Source organism: Crocuta crocuta, unplaced genomic scaffold (genome assembly GCF_008692635.1).
Source record: "Crocuta crocuta isolate KB4526 unplaced genomic scaffold, BGI_CrCroc_1.0 scaffold16, whole genome shotgun sequence".
Classification (NCBI taxonomy): domain Eukaryota; kingdom Metazoa; phylum Chordata; class Mammalia; order Carnivora; family Hyaenidae; genus Crocuta; species Crocuta crocuta.
Window position 1 is genome coordinate 14,639,279 of NW_027531893.1, and position 15,348 is coordinate 14,654,626.

A 15,348-nucleotide genomic window follows, 5' to 3' on the forward strand; every position below is an offset into this window, starting at 1 on the left:
CTGCTTGAAACTTGGGTTGGGGTTTTTCATACAGGAGTGTCAGGTATGTTTCCTAGAGCTTCCGCTTTGGAATATATTGAAGCTTGGATACTCCTGAGTCAGGGTTTGTTGAGCGCCTGTCGTGTGCAGAGCACAGTTGGGTCCTGTGGAGAGATGCCAGGATGTCGTCATTTGCATATCTGCACTCCACTGCCTTTCCCCTTTTGAACACAGCACATTATTTAGACTAACCTTGACATCTGTTGAATAACAGAGTAATAAAGATCTATTACTCTGTGCGTATTAATGAAGATGACTCTGGTCATTAAAGAGAAATCAAAAAGGTAGAACTACCCATTCTTTGCAAACCCGTTCAGTTTAAAGCTCAAAGTTTAAAGTTGGAAAGTTAGGGAAGAGAGAATGTTTCTGGCATTTAAAATGGCAGGTGTGGGGCCCCTGGATGGCCCAGTTGGTAAAGTGTCTGACTTTGGCTCAGGTCATGATCTCATGGTTCATGAGTTGGAGCCCCGCATCGGGCCCTGTGCTGACAGCTCAGCGCCTAGAGCCTGCTTCGGATTCTGTGTCTCCCTCTCTCTGCTCCTCCCCTGCTCACATTCTGCCTCTCTCTCAAAAATATATAAACATTAAAAGAGGAATAAAAGTAAAATGGCAGATGCAACTTTAAGACTTGGTGACAATGAAGAGAGACTGCAGACCCAACCCCAGAAGACTGGTGATGAAATAAAGTTTATCTGTGGAAACAATTTTCCTGAACCCTGTGCATCACTTGCTGAGGTTGGGTAGTCACTAAGTCTTCTGACATAAAAGAGACCGCCCATGCATCAGTTAGGACTCTTGGAGTTGCAGGCAGCAAAAACCCAGTTCCTACTATTTTAAGCACAAAGGAGGGTTTGTTGGCTCCTGTGTCCAAAGAATCTCAGGGCAGTGCAGGCTTGGCTAGGTCCAGGGCCTTCAGAGTATTGTCAAGAGCTGTCCTCTCCTTTGTCACTTCTCCCAGTTACACCCCAGTGGAAAGAGAATGCCTTTTCCTCAGAAGTGCTGGCCAGAGTCTCATGGCTGACTCTCAGTGGACTATCTTGGGTCACTTGTCCCTCAGTAGACCAATCACAGTGGCCATGGGATGAGATCTGCCATTTGAGTAAGCCAGGGTGGTGTGCCTACCCTTAGAACTCAGGGTGGGATGGGTCCAGCTTCTCAGCAAACCTCCTGGTCTGAGGGGGAGTTTTGCTTCCCCAAAGATAAATCCAGTTTGCTGATGCCAGAAATAGGAAATGCACGCCAGGCAGGCGGAAACAGCAGGTGGAAATCATGAGCCACCACTCTTGCTACTCTGAGTAGAAATCTTTTAGACCCAAGCAGATTTCCAAGCTGCTCATTTGTCTTCATGGAAAGAAAGAAAACACAGAAAAGCAGTGAGTGGGTAGGGTGTGGGCGGAGCTCAAAGCTGTTTATTAAAGGAAAGTGTGATTAACTCCTCTGCTAAGTCAAGGCCCCTTCAGCTCAATGCCGTTGCTTGTTCACTAGGCCTTCCTTTGCTGTTGCCTAACAGATAATTATTGCCTTTTCTACGATATGATTAAGTGGAAGGGAAGACAGGAAAACACAGTAGAGCTGGATCTGATGTTTGTTGTTAGTTTTTTTGTTTTTTTTGTTTTTAATCTACTGCTTGTCCTTGAAAACCTCAACAGCTACGAAGCTGCCCTTGGAAATTAGCACCCCATGGATCTCACATGATTCTTCTCAAAGGACCTTTCATGGTCTCTAAAAAACATCATTATTGTTCATCTTCATGACCTTGAGTAGGGGGGGATGAGTGGCAGAAATCTGTCCCTGTTTGAAGAATCTGGGTCCCAGAAAAGCACCTTCTACAAAGTTCTTTTTGTGCTTAAGTAGCAATTTCGAATTGAGGTGTATCTGAGGAACTCAGTTGAAGAAACACTATGAAGCGTTTGTTTTGAACACATGACCTCCCCTCCATAGCTCACACCTTCACTTTTCCATCCAACCCCAGGGCTCTGGCTGCCTTTTTCATGACTAGCAAATTTTTTCAGCTGGAATGTTCCGCTCTGTTTTTTAAACAATCAATGCAGGAGCCAATGGGTTGTAGCATTGTTATGCTTCATGCTGGTCTTAAATTTCTTAAAATATGTTGAAAAAAGCTTGTCTGTTTCCATGACTTCCCAGCAAAGACTCAATCTGTAGATTTTTAACAATGCAACAGTGAAGTCCCAGCTGACTCTCTTACATACCAGTCTTTTTCCTTCATCTAGTAGGCACGGCCACATGTGTGTTTATTTATTTATTTATTTATTTATTTTTTTTGAGAGAAAGAGAATATTGTATACACAATCCTGAGGGTACTTTCTTCCTTTGCGCTGTATTGATTTGTTCTCTTGGTCATCTGTTCAGAAATACATTCATTACCTCTGGGAAATTACAAAGATGATTACTGCAAATGTTGCTGCTTTTTCATTAAAAATAGCTTCTGTGGTTTTTCTTATAAAAGCATCCAGGCTTATTGAATAAGAACACAGATAAGCAAAAAGAAGAAAAATTAACTTTCTGGACTTCTTTGTCTACATTTATTCCTGTGTCTATTTTTAATTTACACAAATGGCATCCCACTGTGTGTATTATTTGCAACCTGTTTGTTCAGAGTCAAGGTAGTTTCTGTCGCTTGGCTGCAGGTGGGGATGGAGGTGGCTCCACATCTGAAAGAAAGCCTGAATAAGAACTTCTTTGACTTCCTCCTCACATTCAAACAGGTAAGAGAGCACTCTCAGAATGGCTAATTGATATAACAGTTACATGATCACGAATTCACAAAACCCAGTTGGATTTCCGAGATTGCCTTGAAGCTCTTCAAATGTGTAAACCCCAGAAAATTGTACTGGCGTCTGTTACAGACAATTAAAATGTGTTGATTATACTGAACAAGCAGGGAGATTTAATATGCATGTATTAACAGGAAATGTCTCTAGTTGATCAGCCTCTCTTCCTCACATCTGCTGGCTCCATTTTTATCAGGTTACTTCTTTGCGCAGCGCTCATTCCCAAAACAGCTCAGCTTGGCGACATGGGAAACTTTTCTGTGTGTTTTTTTCTAGTTAGAAAAAAAAAAAAAAAAAAAAAAACCACAAAACTGAGAAACCAGGCTGTTTCTCTTGGGGCCATCCAAATGCTTACAAGCATGCACAGTGTGAGTTGCACGCTCTTCGTGGATTATCATTCCCCTTGTTTTCTCATTGTTGATTTGGTCTCCTGTAGATCCATGGGGATACGGTCCAGAACCAGCTGGTGGTCCAGGGAGTGGAGCTCCCCTCCTACCTGCCCTTGTACTCACCTGCCATGGATTGGATCTTCCAGTGCATCTCCTACCACGCCCCTGAGGTAACTGCCAGGTGCCTTCGGTGTGAAGGTCACACAGGAGGAGTGCTGGGGCTCCCCTCTCTTCCATATTATGTTGTCACGACCTCTACACCATGGTGCTTGGTGCCGTAACAGGGCCCGTTCATAAACCTATGGCAACGCCAGTGCTAGCCCGCCATCCCACAGGTTACGGCTCACCGTGGTGGCTGGTTCTGTGCTCAGCACTTTTCCTTGGTTGTCTCGTCTAACAGCTCTGGGAGGGAGGCTCAGAGAGGCCAGATACCTCTGCAAGATCACATGGCTCAGGTCGTGGTGACTGGACACCAACCCGAGGAATCTGGCTGTGGGGTCAGTGGGTTTCATTGCTCCTTCACTAAACTTCATGCCCCCCTTTTGTGTTTATGATAATCTGAGAAGTTGGTACAGCAGGTAATCGTTGCACCCATTTTACAGAGGGAAAGTGAAACTCAGATAAGGTCTAACTGGAGTAGTGTTAGGAATTCAAGTGCAACCAGGATCATAGCAGAAGCATGCTTTTTCTTACCCGAGATTGAGAAGTAGAACACCAGTCCTAGTTGGCCTAATAACTGTGGTAGAGGAAGCTACTTCAACAGATGGTTCAGTATTTAGTCTCTGGGGAGGAGGAAGAGGGGTCTTGCTGCCAAACAAGGATACATAGTGGAGAGCAAAATTCAAGTACACCTGCCTTTTCCTGGAAGCCGCAAATACCATGACAGCCCTAAAGAAAGAGATAAAAGCACATGCCTTTGACTAAGCAATCCATCTTTTAAGAATATTGCGTAGCGGGGGCGCCTGGGTGGCACAGTTGGTTAAGTGTCCGACTTCGGCTCAGGTCATAATCTCACAGTTTGTGGGTTCAAGCCCCGCGTCAGGCTCTATGCTGACAGCTCAGAGCCTGGAGCCTACTTCAGATACTAGGTCTCCCTCTCTCTCTGCCCATCCCCCATTCATACTCTCTTTTTCTTTCTCAAAAATAAATAAAAACATTAAAAAAAAATATATCACGTAGGGGCGCCTGGGTGGTGGCTTGGTCAGTTAAGCATCTGACTTTTGGTTTCGGCTGAGGTCATGATATCATGGTTTCATGGGTTCAAGTATGGAGTCCTGCTTGGGATTCTCTCTCTCCCTCTCTCTCTGCCCCTCCCCTGCTAGAGCACTCGCTCTCTCCCTTTCCCTCTCAAAATAAACGGTTTTTTAAAAATGGGCTTAAAGTTTCAATTAAGCAAGACGAGTAAGCTCTAGAGATCTGCTGTATAATACTGTGCCTGCAGTTAAAAGCACTGTATCACATACTTAAAAATGTGTATAAAGGGTAGATCTCATACAGTTCTATAACAATAAAATTAAATTTAAGGGGTATCTGGGTAGCTTAGTTGGTTAAGCTTCCCATTCTTGATTTCATCTCAAGTCATCATTTCATGGTTTTGTGGGTTCAAGCCCCACGTTAGGTTCCGTGCTGAGCATGGAACCTGCTTGGGATTCTCTCTTTCTCTCTCTCTCTCGCTACCCCGGCCCCACTATCACATAGAAATAATTGGACAAGTGTGTAAAGGCATAGGCACACACACGTATGTACGGATGTGTGGCTTGTTGCTGCCTCCACAGCATTGGAGGAAGCCATCCCAAGGGATTGGTTAGATTTTGGGGTCTGTGTGGGTTCGATGGAATGTTATGGGCCCATTTAAAACAATGGAGGACCATGAAGAAGATCTGTACATGATGATGTTAGGGTGTTCACAACCGGTGGGTCAGAAAAGGAGGTCACACACCTTGCTGTGTGTATTCTAAGTGGTAGCTTGGCCTGGTGTTCACGTGTGGGCCCTGGAGTCCAGGTGCCTGGGTCCCACTCTCCGCTCCATTGCTCCTAGCTGTCAGGACAGAGGAACAGCCAAGTCACTTGTCCCTAACCACTCTGAGCCTTTTTCCTTCATTTGTGAAACTGGGGAGCGTTAATTCCTGTTTTGGGGTTTTTTTGCACAGATCGAATAGGACGATCCATTTGCGTTGCTTGGCGAAGCCCCCCGCGCATAGTACCAGAACGTTTGTTGTGTTTTCAGGACCACGGACATGATTTTTGTATCTGCGCGAGAGACCTGGGGAGGGGGGATATCAAAATAGCACTGGGAGGTCAGATTTTGTATCATCTTAACTTCCTTTTCTTGGCCTGTCTGTATTTTCTAACTTTTCAGCCAAATGAAATGTATCACTTACATCTTAAATTCCCGAATCCTAAAGCATGAGGAGAAAAATAGGGGCATCTTATATTACAGGTGGCTTTTTTACCATTAAGTTGATTTTAAATCAATACGAATGGAAGATGGTTTGAAAATTGGCGGGTCACTCTTTGTGATCTTCCGGAGTCCGTCTCAGCGGCCACCTGGTGGCTCAGGCTCCTGGGAGGAGGCACCACAAGCCTGACTAGAAAGAGAGCCACCTCCACCTGTTCGTTGAATGACTGAAATCTGTAAGCCGGGTTGATGGGTTTGAAAATCTGAAAATGGGAACACTTTTTTTCCCCTCCTTGTTTTAACGAGAGGACTAATCGGATTAAAACAAAAGGTACATGTCATAAGGAATTCTTCCTTTTATCTTAAGCACCAGTAATCTCAGAGGATGGCAGAAACTGGGAACACAGCTTTCCCTGGGAGTAAAACTCTAGGAAATCATTATTGTGCCAGAAGAAGTGATTAAAAAAATTAGGTCACCTGAATAATAATAAACTGATTCTTGGGGCACTTAAATATGGAACTTGCAGCGTCTCATTAAAAAAAGGTTAATCGGTTTCAAAATGCAGAAGAGTCAATGTCACTGTGGAAGGTAGTGTTGAAAATGGGTGTGTCTCATGCTTTAAAATTCTCTGAGTGGCTGGATGTGTCACTCAGGAAGTTAGACCATGCCTCCCCATCAGGGGACTGTCAATTTGGCTGATAACATACGGGGCAGGCAGTAAGACGGGGACAGGAGCAATGCCTTCAGCCATGAATATCTGCCAGATGAAATTTCAGATTGAAATTGAAATTAAAAAGCAGGGAGTCATTATTTAGAAAGATTTTTTTGTTGTTTAAAGACAGAACCCCCCCCCACCGCCCTTTAGACAACTGAAATAAAATTATAGTAAGTAAAAAAATGGACTTATGCCCTTAATTTCAGGCACATTCTGCACAGGAAAAAGTAGCCATCTCATAAGATCTGTTTTTGGGCAGTGAAAACAAATCGCTTAGTAAGCTTCTCATCATTTTCAGTAGCTTTTCATTTGGGTGGTATGAGAGGTTAGAAGAAAGCTCTGGTCCCTGACATGACTGGTAAGTCTTGTCTGATGGGGAATTCATGTGGTCCCTTGCTAAGCTGTGTGACGCAGTGTGTATATGCTTGATTAAGAGGAAAGTGCAACAGTAGAGGGCAGATAGGCAGTTGGGCAGACCTGGGTTCAGAATATGGCTGCGTTGCCTTGGGCTCCTTGATCTCTTTGTGCCTCAGTTTTTCGAGCTGTAAAATGGGGCCAATAATAGAACCTTCCCTGAAGGGCTGTCATGAAGTGACCATAATAATACGCATCAGTGTATGGCCAAGAAATGGGGGCACCAGGCAAAGCGAGTGGCTGCCATCCTTATGTTTGGTCTTTACGGGACTCCCTGAGGCAGATGGGGGTGTGGGCCAATCTGCAAGTTAGGAAGCAAGTAGGGGGTGGGTGCAGGGAGTAAAGGAAGGGCCCAGGGAAGAGACTGTACAAGTAGAGGCAGGTAAGAGGCATATTAAGGAGACCAGCATTGCTTGAGAAGAGGGAGAGACTGGGCTGGCTGGGTGTGGACTGGGTTATAGAGTCGGCGAACGTGGCGTGGTGGAGGTCAGGCAGCGTTCAAAGAACTTGGATCAGGAAGACGATTGGAATCAATGATGCTCGAACATCAAACTGGCAGACGGATGAGAGAAAGGAGAGGGGTGGCAAGCTGTGGAGTGGGAAGGAGAGAATTTCTGTAGTCAGAAAACATTAATAAAGATACATATTCTCAGGAAAGAATTTGGAAAAGATAGGTGAATAGGAGAAAAAGAGCCACCTAAAATCCTGCCATGGTAACATTCTGGTATGTTTCCTTAGTAATATTTCTCCGTCAGCTCTGGCTCTTGCTCTGTATGTTTGTCTTAGAGGTGAGGATTTTTGTGTGCGTAACTTGATGGTGTTTTTCCTCTCACTTAAAATCAGAACAAATACCTGTTGTTAACTTCTGTGACCCTCAGCCATGTCAGGAAGTGTTCAGGGTCGCATTTGTCGGATGTGAGGAGTGGAAGCGGGAGGTGAGACAAAGATAAGCTTTGGAGCCCTTCGCACAATCACCTCTTTCTGAGGCTCACTGGGTGCCAGGCCCTGTATTAGTTCCTTTGCCGGGCCTGCCTTCTTCCTGCTTGGCTTCCCAACGCAGGTACCATCGTTATTCCCGTGTTAGAGATGAGGCACCTGAGGCTTACAACTTGCTAAGGTCACACCACTCAAAAGAGTCAAAGCCATGTAGCCATTTTGTCAGTAACTCTGAACCCAGCAGATCTCTCAACTCCTAAAATCCTTCAAGAAAATGCTCTTAACGGCTCCCCTTGAGGAGGGACTTAAAGCCCCTGACCAATCGACCCATGGGACTGTTCCCTAATGGGCTTGCTACAAGTTGCACTGTCAGTGCTCTAATGTGCAGTGAGGCCGGTGGTGTGCATCGAGGACTAGCCTTGGCCATCGCTGACTCCCGCTGAAGCATACAGGCCTATCACTTTCGTTCTTGGGAATTCGGAAAAAATTGCCAGTGAAAGAAAAATAATATGAGAAAGTAAAAATTTCTCCTTGTAATGTGCGGGGTATAGGATTTCTTTTTATTCACTCTGAAATATTTTCTTTGAGACTTGAGCATAGCAAGTCTGAACTGGGAAGGAAGGGACATAAGATCAGTTTATGAATTTGCCCACCCATTACGTGTTTGCTTCGTTCAGAAAAATAAGGAAAATGTGACATATATCATTTAATTTTTTTGTTTTGTTTACAATGCAGTACTTGTAAACACTGATTGGAAGGTTATGTAGCAAAAGCAGAAATACAAATTTGGGAGCACTCTTAGGTGCATGCGAGTTGCTCTCAATTTAGAAAGCTTTTAGAAACGAGGGTTGGCGCAACTTCAAGTGTGTTTCCTATACTTTTGAAATAGGTAAATAACCTTACTCTGGTGATCACCTTAAGAATCCAGTAGTTAAATAAGATGGTGATTATATAAACCCATGTATATTAATGAAATGTCACAAAGACATCCCCTTTCCCCGCAATAAAGCATGAACGGAGAACCTGATAGAATAGTCTAGTTAATGGTATTCTACCAGTGTCACTTTCCTGGCTTTGATAATGCACTTGTGGTTAAGTAAGATCTCACCATTGCCAGGAGCTGGGTGACAGTTCCCCAGGACCTCTGTTATTTTTATCATGTCTTATGAGCCTGTAATTGGTTCAAAATAAAAAGTTTTTAAAAATCTATCAGCAGCAATCTGAACAATAATGTTCTATGTGTGGCAGAGATTCCTTAGCCATTAAGAAGAATGAGGTGGATGTGTGTGTACTGATATGGGAAGGGGGAGGTCCATTGTAGATTCTTGAGTGAAAAAAGCAAGTTGTGACCCCAGTGTGTATTAGACTATTCGTTTTTGTAAAACAAAAAATCCCAAGCCGGGCTTTTACAATTAAAGCTGTATATTCACAGGATATAGACAAAAGTCTAAAAAGATAAACACCACAATGTTGACACTGGCGATTCCCTAGGAAGCGGGAATTGAGAGAGGGCGTTCACATTTTACTTACTGCAAGGTGGTATGGTTTGAACTTTTTTGTCCATAATAAGCATTTCTTATTATATATGTGTGTGTGCACACGCGCGCGCACACACACACACATATAGTTTATTTTGGGGGAGAGAGAGTGGGAGCAGGGGAGGAGCCCAGAGAGAGAGAGAGAGAATCCCAAGCAAGCTCTGTGATCTCAGTGTGGAGCCTGACCTGGGACTGGATCTCACGACTGAGAACATGACCTGAGCCAAATTCCAGAGTCAGACGTTTAACCAACTGAGCCACCCGGGTGGCCCCAATTTTTATAGTTTTTTTAAAAAATCAAATATATAAATAAATGAAATGTAGGGGCCTTCTGAGTCTCCTGTGTCTTCCAACCTCTGATGTGTGTGTGTGTGAGCTAATATGCTGAGCGGCACATTTTCATAGTTCATCCCAGCCAGCAGGCTTGTTTTGATCTCAGTCTGCTTTGAACTATTGGTCGTCTTGTTCTTGCCAAAGATAATCAATCCTGTCACTTCTCAGAAGAAATGTATAACCTCGAACAGACCTGTCTGGGATCCAGATCGTTGGGCTCCCTGGACACTTGTGGGCATTTTCTATATTCCTATATTATAACAGAGCTTTTAAACATTTTTAAGCCACATTTTTAAGCTACATTTTTAATGCATTTGTATCCTTTGAAAAAGAGAACTTTTGAAGCACTTTTAATGGCCAGGATGTTTTGTCCATATGTTGGCATTTGCCATAATTCATCTTTTCAGAGGGCATGGGCCAAGAGCTCTCGTGTGTGTGTGTGTGTGTGTGTGTGTGTGTGTGTGACAGAGAGAATAAGCCACACAAGGGAGAGAAAGAGAAAATAAGCCACACAAAGGCATGGTTTTCTGTTTGCCTCACTTGCCTTGTCCCCAGTGCCTAGAATAGTACTTAGTGTCTTAAAGTTTTCCCATAAGTAGGTATTGAGTGAGTGATTATTTGTGTGTCTTGGGCAGTGTCAGTGTGATAATCATAACAAATTTCTTTCTCAATCTTATCCAGAAACCACTTTGATACTGGTCTTCAAGAATGACTTTTCAAGTATAAATATCCCATGAGAGGGTTAGGGAAGCCATTTGTGACACTGGCAAGTTTGTCATCAGCTGAGATGCTTCTGACTGTAAGAAAAACACCTGACTGACCCTACAAAAATAATTCAGGGTATTCTCTGATGGAATAGGTACAGGCCATGGGCAAGGCAGTTTCTGTCCATGTCGCCGTCATCCTCAGATAGCAAAGTGGTTGCAGCCATTCCAGTCATCACATCCAGACATGGCAGCATACAGAGACAGAAAGATGAGGAGCCTTCAGTTCCTTGGGTTCCTGTTGAAGAACAAGGAAACCTTTTCTTAAAAGTCCCATTTCAGCAGCTAGAAATGGGTCATGTGTCAGTTGTCAAAACCCCTATTAGCAAAGGGAATGAGACCACTGTCATTGGTTTGGACCTGTGCTAATTTGCTCCGGCTGTGTCTGAATCCATTCCGGCTGTTACAACAAAATACCCCAAACTGAGTGGCTTGTCAGTAACAGGTATTTATTTCCCACGATTCTAGAGCTGGGAAGTGTAAGATCAAGACACGGACAGATTTGGGGTCTGGTGAAGGTCAGCTTCTTGGTTCGTAGATGGCTGTCTTTGCTATGCCTTCATGTGGCACAAGATACAAAGGAGCTTTCTTGGTCCACTTTTATGAGGGTATTAATTCCATTCATAAGAGCTCCAGCCTCATGACCTAATCACCTCTTAATATCCTCACTTTGGGAGTTAGGCCATCATTTGTACCATAGCAGGTTGCCAGGACAGACTAGATGGCTTAAACAACAAAAATTTATTTTCTCGGGGCATTTGGGTGGCTTAGTTGGTTAAGTGTCCAACTTTGGCTCAGATCATGTTCTCGAGGTTCATGGGTTTGAGGCCCGCTTTGGGGTCTGTGCTGACAGTTCAGAGCCTGTAGCCTGTTTCGGATTCTGTGTCTCCCTCTCTCTCTCTCTGCCCCTCCTTTGCTCATGCTCTGTCTCTCTATATCAAAAATAAGTAAATATTAGAAAAAAAAATTTTTTTAATTTTTATTTTCTCACAGTCCTGGAGGCCAGAAGTCCAAGATCAAAGTGCTGTCAGTGGTGGTTTCTCATGAGCCTTGCACTACCTTCTCACTGTCCTCACATGGTTGTTTTTCTGTGCATGTGTGTTCTTGGTCTATCTTCCTCTTATAAAGACACCAGTCCCCTTGGATTAGGGTCCCACTCATTATTTCTCATTAATTATGTCTTTAAAAGCCCTACCTCTATATGCAATCACGTTGGGCTTTAGGGCTTCGGAATAAGAATTTGGAGGGGACCTAACTCAGTCCATAACAGGACCATACCTGATAATTGTGATGCAGAGACAGAAACCTGAATGAAGTCAGGGTTCTGGGGCATGGCCAGTATCTCCATAATCAGCCTTCACCTTAATTATTCAGGCAACACTAGGACACAAAGGGACACATCTGGAAGGGGTGCGGTTGCACTGAAGAAAACCGGGGACCAGACTCTAAATCTTGTTTCCACCACTTACTAGGAAGTGGCTTAAAGTCAAAGTATCTGAGCTTGGACTTTGTCTTCTGTGAAGTGGGGATGACTTAGGTGGGCCTCCCCAGGCTATGTGAGGCATAAACAAGACGAGGCAGGGGCAGTGCTTAGCCGGGCACCTGGTGAGTGCTCTATGTCCAGGCTGCTGTCATTCTGTCCTTAGTCCTACTTTGACCTTGTCTGTGCCATTCAAAACCTTCCCCAAACCACTGGCCTAAAGGATATCTCTTCCATTGATTTTTTTTCCTTTTTTTTAAGAACAGGCACTCTTTGATTAGAAATACGTAATTGTCTTAAGATAGCTCTAAAGCCATTAACGGTATTCCAGTGAGCAAAACATTTACTTCCTTTTGGAGGAAGTATATGCCTCAAAACCTGTTGGGAGGAAAAGTGATGACGAGCTTAGCCTCTGGTGCCAGGCTGCCTGGGTCACGTCTGGCCCGCGGTAGCCCGATGTGTCATCTTGGTCCAAGCAGGCCCCTCAGTGCCACATGGCTCAGTCTCCCACCTGTGCAGTGGGAGAGTAGAGAGCCTGCCTCGGGGCTGGTTGTGAGAGGGGAGGTCATGAATGCGCAGTGCATCTCACCGTGGATGGTGGGCGCTAGCAAATTCTCAGTGAAATGGGAAGGAACTGGGGGGCATCCCAGGAGAGGTGGAGAGTTATGAAACTTCCATTCTCAGTGGTGTGTAGAGTGCAGGAGACCCCTCAGCATCCTGTAGTAATCCTGCACGTGGGAAGGCAGCACTTGTGTCCGCTGGCAAAGGGGGAGGAGACCCAGGCCTCACTAAGTCAGGCGACTGGCCCAAGGCCCCAGTGTTGGTAGTTGGTGAGACTGGATTTGAACCCAGGTGTGCCTGATGCCCGGTCCTTAGCTCTTATCCATGATATTTAGTGCCTTACAGTTGAATTCCTTCCCGCTCCCACCTCCCTATTTGCGCCAGGCACCGCGAGTTCTGGAAATGGGCATGTGGCTACATCCGTTTCAGAGCATTACTTTGGAGATGTCTTTGTGAGAAAGGTTTCAGATTCTCCAAGCTCATGACTTTCATTATTATTTTTAATTAGGCCCTGCTAACTGAGATGATGGAGAGATGCAAGAAACTAGGAAACAAGTAAGTGTTTTAAAAATTGTAAAACATGGGTCTGGAAATGGATGTTGGGTGATTTTTTTTTTTTTTTTTTTTTTTTTTNCTTGGCATGCTCACATGGGCAAGGGGGCCAGCAGAGCGGCAGGAAGGCACGGAGGTCAGGAAACTAGAGTCTGATCACTTTCCGATGCCTGACTCTACTCTTTCTCAGCTTTGTGAACTTGGGTCACTTACTTGAGTTCTCTGTGCCTCAGTCTCCTCATTGGTGAAATGGGTTTCATAATAGTCCTTGCTTCTTGGGGCTGTGGTAAGTGGAAGGGTCGAGATAAACTCCATCTTGCTGTCTTCTAGCCACAAGAGGTTTCCCCTCTGTTCTTTCTGTGGTCATTGTCCCTAAGTCACATGTCCTAGAACAGTGCTTTTATATATTTGCAACTTGGATCAATACTGTTAGTTAATGTTTAGTTTTATTAGTGCACCATGCTCGGTTTGTGTCTGTTTAAATGGATGTGATTGCTCGCTGTCCATCAATCCATCCATCTGATTCAACATTTATTGAGTTCCAAACATGTACAGAACACTGTCTTAATCTCTAGAGGTTGCCTTTTAAAATTCTTTTCCAACCTTACCATTAAAGAGCTTTCATTCATCTTTCCCACAAACATATGTGCTTAAAATTAAAGCGACTTTTATTAAGGGGAAGTTCTGCTGACGCGGGGCGTGTGTGTCTTGCAGCGCCTTGCTGTTGAATTCTGTGATGTCCGCTTTCCGGGCCGAGTTCATCGCCACGAGGTCCATGGATTTCATTGGCATGATTAAAGAGTGTGATGAGTCGGGTTTCCCCAAGGTAGGCTCCTGACCTGATGCCCAGTGGGAGAACAGGTAGGCACTGTTGACCCGATAGCTCACGAGGGAGAGGCTCCTGTGTGTGGGGTAGCTTGGGTCAACAGGGGAAAACAGCCCCTCTTTCTGAAAAACACGATGTGAGTTAGTGATTGGGATTGTTAGACACATGTAAGTTGCTGCCCCCGAGTCCTAAATCTTTCGAATTAGCTCACTATGAAGTATTTAGGAAAGGCGTGGTCTTCCATTTTTGAAAATGTGCCTTCACTCGTGATTTATGAAAAGCTCTGTCCAGGAGAATGCTGTGTCTCACAAATCAGAGCCAGCTCTTGGTTTTGAGCGTCTCACTCTAACTTGTATGTCGGGCTGCGGTAGAACTTCAGGAAGATGTCCTTGAAGATTAGCCCTGCGAGGAACTAAGGGTTACAGCCTTTTCCTCTAAGCCTCAAGGTGCTCTGATTTAAAATCTCCAGTATTGCGATGGTTTGCTACTCTTTTTTTTTCCCCCCCAGCATCTCCTTTTTCGCTCACTGGGGTTAAATTTAGCCTTGGCTGACCCTCCTGAGGGTGATCGACTCCAGATTCTCAATGAAGCTTGGAAAGTTATCACTAAGTTGAAGAATCCACAGGTGGGTGGCCATTCAACCTCAGATAGACTGCTCTTTGTCCAAGTTTGGCAGTGTATTCTTTCTTTAAAAAAAAAAAAAGATCTTTTCACTAATCCAACATCTGAGTTTTTCTTTTAAGAACTAATACTATTTTAAATTATTTTTGTTAACCTGTAGTGGAGAATTGATAACTCTAAAGATGTATTTCTTTGATTTTTCTATCCTAATTACGTCTAAATCTTTAGTCTTCAAGATGTAGTAAAAGTGTAAAATTAGAACTATTTGAAACTTTGTAAGACCTCTGCTCTGACTTTGCAAACAGCATCCAAAGTGCAGCTGTCTATAGTATTTGCATTTGGAAATGTCAACTGACTAGGATATTCTTAAATGGAGGATCAGCAGTCAAACCTATAATTAGCAAAAGGGAATCGTAATTGTTGCCCTTAGACAGAGACTTGGAAGGATGGACCCACTGCTGTTAGGTGCTGGGACGCATGCAGCGATGGCCATGGTCTTGCAGGGCTTGGGTTTCATGTCGCACCGTCCTTGTAGGCCACACACCAGCTAGTTATGTGGCCGCCACTGGGTAAATGGCCCTGCCCGCCTTTGGCTGAAGGACCAGCTGGGCAGACTTCACTGCCTCTCAAACTGTTTCTCTCCTGCCAGCAGCATGTCTTAGCTCAGCTGCTGTAACAGTTCCACAGGCCAGGTGGCTTCCAAACAACAGAAATTGATTTCTTGCACTTCTGGAGTCTGCACGTCTGAAATCGGGGACACCATGGTCGGATTCTGTTGAGGGCCCTATTCTGGATTGCAGACTGCCAGCTTCTCCTTAGGTGGAGAGGGTGATCTGGGGTCCATTTTATCAGGGCATTAATCCTATTCATGAGGGCTCAACTCTCATGACCTCATCACCTCCCAGAGGCCCCACCTCCTAATGCTGTCACACTGCAGGGCTGTGACACTCAACGTATGCATTTTGGACACAAACATCTAGTCTAGAACA

At 44.5% G+C, this 15,348-nt stretch overlaps 1 protein-coding gene across 5 annotated transcripts in view; it reads left to right on the plus strand.

The window, feature by feature from the left end:
* Positions 1-15,348, plus strand: part of VPS35L (VPS35 endosomal protein sorting factor like) — a 118,752-nt gene that overhangs the window by 48,500 nt on the left and 54,904 nt on the right. For 4 of the 5 annotated variants that reach the window (XM_077773226.1, XM_077773228.1, XM_077773229.1 and 1 more), the window contains exons 13-17: positions 2,688-2,765; positions 3,268-3,390; positions 12,869-12,915; positions 13,627-13,738; positions 14,247-14,363. In XM_077773226.1, the coding sequence (XP_077629352.1) occupies positions 2,688-2,765; positions 3,268-3,390; positions 12,869-12,915; positions 13,627-13,738; positions 14,247-14,363 (477 nt within the window). The remainder of the gene's footprint in view (positions 1-2,687; positions 2,766-3,267; positions 3,391-12,868; positions 12,916-13,626; positions 13,739-14,246; positions 14,364-15,348) is intronic. The other variant, XM_077773230.1, reaches the window with a different exon arrangement.